Below are 5987 nucleotides of genomic sequence, written 5' to 3'. Positions count from 1 at the left end.
TTGCTATGAAAATATATTAATTCTATTTCTATTTTTATCTTCTTTTGTATTGTATCCAGGTAATAGACTACTTATTAATATAGATCCCAATAGTTATATAAAAATGTTTCATTTATAACCTGGAGATTCCTGGGGGTATTTTAAAGAACTCTTGGTAAGACTATTTTATTCAATGGCAAATATTTTCTCTCTATTTATCTTGGGTTTTTGTTTGTGTATATTTGTCACTTAATTTTGCATTACAGGCTCTATATTTCCATAGATTGCCTTGTACATGTCATTTGAATTTATCATTAAGCCCAATATTGAATGATATCCAAGCAGAGAGCCAGAAGTCAGCTCAAAGCACACTTATTCCTGACTATTCCACTTCAATAAATTGAAGGACCAAAATATAATAAATAAAGGAAAATTCATGAATAAAGAGAATAATTTAACTCTGAGCAAAACAGTACAATTTTTTAAGTATCGGATTTAATTCTAGAGTCTAACCTAACAATTATAACTAGAAATACTACAGAAGTAAAGTAAAAATAATCTTCACTGAATAGTCTTAAATAAGTTTCATGAAATTAACTATTTATTATGACAAGATTTTTCTGTGTCTCTCCCTCCATCCTTCCCTCTCTACTACTCCTTATACTTTCTCATTTGATTGTCAGCGCATATTGAATTTTCATTAAGGAAAACACTTTACATCTAGAAAGGTCGGCACTTAGTTCTTAAGTATCCTGAATTCATTAGAAAATTTTGTATTGGATTATCATGTTTAAGTAAATTAAAATGATAAACTAGTAGTAATTGATGTGTAAGTTACTCTATTTTTGCAATCCACTATAATAAGGTCTTTGTTGAAAAACTAATGGGAGATGTTAGTTCAAGATATTAACCATTTATATCTATTGCCCTAAAGTAACAGACAGCCTCTAGAATTATTTTCTTCTGCTTATTTATATGTTTACTGTTGTAATAATTGACTTGGTAAATAAATTTAATGCATAGTATGATACATGTTAAATTAAAATATATCAATACAGATTTTAGATGATAACTTGCAGATATACAGATTTTGCATTATTATGCCTATGTATTGGACCTCTAAATATAGCATTAATTCATTTTTTTCTTTTCTAGGTTGACTATTCTCATCGTGTATTTTCTTGACATTAAATGAAACAATGAAACAAAACAGCAGTATAAATAAATTTATACTATTAGGTTTGACCCAAGATCCTGTGAGACAGAAGATAGTGTTTGCAATTTTCTTCATTTTCTATGTAGGAACTGTGATAGGCAATTTGCTTATTATTATGACCATAAAGTTCAGCAGGACACTCGGGAGCCCTATGTACTTCTTCTTGTTTTATTTGTCCCTTGTTGATTTTTGCTTTTCAACTTCTATTGCTCCAAGACTTATCGTGAATTCCCTTTCCACAACAAAGTTCATATCTTATAATGAGTGTATGACTCAAGTCTTTGCACTCCATTTGTTTGGTGCCATGGAAATTTTTGTCCTTGTACTTATGGCTGTTGATCGATATGTGGCCATCTGTAAACCCTTGCACTATCCAACCATCATGAGGCGTCAGGTTTGCATCATATTGATTATTTTCTCCTGGATAGGTTCTTTTATACATTCTATAACTCAGATTATATTGGCCTTGAAGTTACCTTTCTGTGGACCCAATGAGATTGATCATTACTGCTGTGATTTGCAACCCTTGCTCAAACTTGCTTGCATGGATACATATGAGATCAATCTTCTGTTGGTGTCTAACAGTGGAGCACTTTGTACAATTGGCTTTGTGTTTCTTATGTTCTCATATTTTGTTATCTTGCACTCTCTGAGAAACCATAGTGCAGAAGGGAGGAAAAAAGCTCTCTCCACTTGTACTTCTCATGTCACTGTGGTAATATTATCTTTTGGTCCTTGTATATTTATATATACACGTCCTCCAATCACTTTTGCTGCAGACAAGATGGTGGAAGTATTTTATACTATTGGAACACCCTTTCTCAACCCACTAATTTACACACTGAGGAATGCAGAGGTGAAAAATGCCATGAAAAAATTGTGGCTTATCAAAATTACCTCAGCAAGTAAAGGATGAATAAAGGGTCTGGTTCACTAATTATAAATGCATGATTTTCAAATATGAATATCTTAACTAATAATACAACTTAATCAAACATACATTTACCTTGCTTTTTTGTGATTTTAATTAATCTGAGGAAAGAACAATAAAGGACATCATTATTATTATTATTTTAGCAAGAAATACTATGGTCACTGCTATAAATATTGATGCATTTAATAAAGCAGAAAAATATCCAACAAATCAGACTAATGATTTTGGAATACATGCTTGTTCTTGAAGAGCAAAAAATATTCTGGGGGCCAGTGAAGTGGCGCTAGATGTAAGGTGTCTGCCTTGCAAGCGCTAGCCAAGAAAGGACCAAGGTTTGATCCCCCGGCATCCCATATGGTCCCCCCAAGCCAGGGGCAATTTCTGAGTGCTTAGCCTGAGCATCAAACGGGTATGGCCCCCCAAAAGAAAACAAAACAAAAGAAAACAGAAAAAGAAATTCTGATGCTAAATATTTCATCCATGTGTGTAAAATCATGTGTGTAAAATATAAAAGGTGTCATAATAAAACGATAAGAAATAATTAAAGATTTTGGTAGTTAAAGTGATTCTAGAACTATATAAGATACAGATTCTGTGTTATTCCTATTTTACAAATGAAGAAGCTATACAAAGAGAGAAGTATCAAACATAAACATTGAAAAGTCATCAGAGTTTGAGTTTACAAAACAGGAGCTTAACAAGTGGGCTACAATGTCAGTCAATAAATTATGACAGGTAATATATTTATACTCTTATATATATTAACAAGAAATATTTCTTGGAATTTTACATATTTGGACAGATCCAGAGATGTAAATAAATAAAACTGTATATATCCATATAATATTTTATTATTTTAATAGAATCATTATTAAATAATGTACATCCATTAATCAATACATTTAATTAATTATAATTAAATAAAATGGTATGATTTATATTTATAATTCTAGATGCTTATTTTTATATAATAATGTACTCATCTCCCTATAAAGTTAAATAATAATGACTATCTACTAAGTAGATTACTAACTCACTAAGCATTTAACAAATTCCTCAGTTTCAAAATTGAAAATGTTTCTTATTTTTCTACCAATTTTTTTCTCTTATTCAATGATACTGTCTCCCAAGAAGTCCTTTGAGCATTTGAAAGAAGCAGGTCTACACAAATTTTGTGGAGCTTTTTATTTTTCTTTATTTTTTAGGGGTCACTCTCAGTGGTTAGTAGGACTTTTTTTTTTTGTAAGAATTTATTCAAGTGACAAAATTGATTAACATATTGAGGTAAACTGACATAACATAATATAGTAACATGACATAACATAACATATAATTAATATAATATAATAATACATGTAAGTCAAAGAACATTTCTGAATAAAACACAATTTTTGATCATAATGACTTACATATCTTTCACAGTAGTATTTTAGGTACATAATAACATTGAATCAGGGGAATATTCATTACCACCAGAGTTGTCCTCCCTTCATCTCTGTTCCCAAGCATATATCCCTTTCTCCCTCCTTTATCCCCCAGAATTCTTTTTTTTTAAATATATTTTTTTATTTAAGTAACATGATCATAGTTGGGTTACAGTCATAACCAGAACACCCCCCTTCACCCGTGCAACATTACCCCCTCCCCCCTTCCCATCCCCTGCCTGTATTCGAGACAGGCATTCTACTACAGTAATTTGTTTTTAAGTTCAGTAAGTTGTATTTTTTTCCTTAAAAGATAAGAGTAAAAAATATATAGTAAAGGTGTGATAGTGGCAATCGCCAATGTTTGCATAGATCCAGAAAAATGGAGAAAATGGAAAAAAAAATCCTTGACCTGATTACAAAAAGGCCTCACCCCAGAAGTTTATTGGCATAAGACAGACTCTGGGTTCCAGGCATACCAGTCTATCCAACTCGAGTCATTCTCAAGGTCCCGGTGAAACTTTTTCACACTTTAGTTATTGTTGGTATCAGACTCTTAGATTTAAAAACTCTGGATTATGTGCATTTCTTTCATCGATGTAAGGCTGATGTGGAGCATCCTCTAGTTTCAGCATATCATTAAATGCAGAGCGATCTGCCCTGCATGCAGACTGTTGTTGAGTCGCCTGGGTGTTGGAAGCACTCTTTGTAGTAAGTCAATGCCAAAGCAGTGGTAGGTCTTCTCTGGTAGAGGCTTGGATCCTGGTAATGTTAAAGACAATTGTGGTTGTTTCCATAGATGGTATCCATTGTTCAGGTGTGTGTGGGTGATGCCCATTCTTCTGAGGCCTGAGCCAAAACATTATGCCAATGTTCAGGATAAAAGGCCTAATTACATTACCAAATTTGTGTTCCCATCTCTATTAGATAAGAACTTGTTTGCATATGTATTGTTTTCCCATCTTAATGTGCCTATGCAAAAGAGAAACAATGCCACAAGATATTGTTGGTGCATCTGGGGACCGAAGTTGCTCAGGGGTCAATCCTGTCAGGACTCAAAAGACCAAATGGGATGCCAGAGATCAAACTCAGGTCCACTGCATGCAAGGCAAACACTACACCTACTGAAAAAATTACTTTGGCCCAGACAAATCTATGGCATTTTAATGTCTATTTTAATTTTCAGAAAGGTCTCTCAAGCAATACCCAGTTAACTGGGTGCCATCCTTGCAATAACGATTTATCAAGGATGAAAAGTTCAATGTTAAGACTGAAAAATGTGCTGTTGCTTGGGCTCTTTGTGCCAAAAACCACATAAACCATCATATCAGTGCTCAAGGGCTACTTAGGCCACACCACAAAATTCTGGAAAGCCTCCAATTCTAAGCCCAGTGATTGTCAGGGAGGACTATGGACCTTAGAGATAAGAGTTGGGTCTAAAGAATCAAGGCATCCACATCACTCTGTTGTTTCTTCACTGTTCCCATTCTTCCATTATCAATTAAAAAATTCAAATTTTAAGATATTTTTTTATTTTTGGGGAGGCACATCTATTGATGCTTAGGGGTTAAACCTGGCTATGTGCTCAGAAATCCCTCCTGGCTCAGGGAAGCATTTGGGACACAGTCCTGGGTCAGCCACATGCAAGATAAATGCTCTCCAGTCCCAAATTTTAAGATAATTTTAATTAATTATTTTTCTTTGGATATAATTTAGTTCTGCATTAATTATTTTGATGTGTTTTTTCCCAACCTTGGGTGAGGGGCTTTTTTATTTGACTACTTTGTTTTTTATTATATTTGCAAAATGATGGGTGGTGTATATATATGTACATTTGCTTTGTGTCAGTACCTGTGCTTTAGTACCATCACCAGAGCTTCAGGAGTCTTTGGTTCTTTTTCAACATTTTAGAATACTTAAAAGTCTAGAATCAGGCACTCTACAAAAAGCTTAATGTTACATAGTTTTAGATAATTAAATTACAATGTAGGCACTAGAAAAGATTATTATTTTGGGGGGTTATAAAATATGTCATATATTCATACTAGGATATTACAATTCAAGAATAAGTTATCTATTTTTAGGCTGTCATAATATGGAACAAATAGTAATATTTTCATTTTTAGTAAAGATCATTATATAGAAAGACTTTTAATAGCATAATCTGGCTATGACTTAATTGCAAGGAAAGAGACATGAAGGGGAATGATTTTCCCAAGATACTTAAATTTTGCATCATTCATGCTTAAATACTCCTCCAGGGAAAGCATAAGAGAAGCACTTCTCAGTCAAAATCCTAAGTCTGTATTTTGAAAATGGTTTTCAGAAAGAGTGAGACAACCTGGAGATGGGACAATCTTAGCTTATCTCATGGGCTGCAGAAGAGAACTGATGTCTCTTTGTGACAGTGAAGAGACACTACTTCTTCATATTC

At 33.2% G+C, this 5987-nt stretch overlaps 1 protein-coding gene across 1 annotated transcript; it reads left to right on the top strand.

Annotated features, from left to right (window-relative positions):
* Window positions 1-1178: 1178 nt before the first annotated feature.
* On the top strand, window positions 1179-2111 carry LOC126017783 (olfactory receptor 4C11-like). Its single transcript, XM_049779836.1, has one exon. It carries the CDS (start codon window positions 1179-1181, stop codon window positions 2109-2111), a length of 933 nt encoding a protein of 310 aa, XP_049635793.1.
* Window positions 2112-5987: the final 3876 nt, after the last annotated feature.

This window comes from Suncus etruscus, chromosome 9 (assembly GCF_024139225.1).
Source record: "Suncus etruscus isolate mSunEtr1 chromosome 9, mSunEtr1.pri.cur, whole genome shotgun sequence".
Lineage (NCBI taxonomy): Eukaryota > Metazoa > Chordata > Mammalia > Eulipotyphla > Soricidae > Suncus > Suncus etruscus.
Note: the sequence above shows the minus strand (reverse complement) of the source record. Positions and strands in the feature narration are given on the sequence as shown.

Excerpts from the sequence above, each read along its gene's own strand:
- LOC126017783 (XM_049779836.1), top strand. The coding sequence starts at position 1,179 with ATGAAACAAAACAGCAGTATAAATAAATTTATACTATTAGGTTTGACC.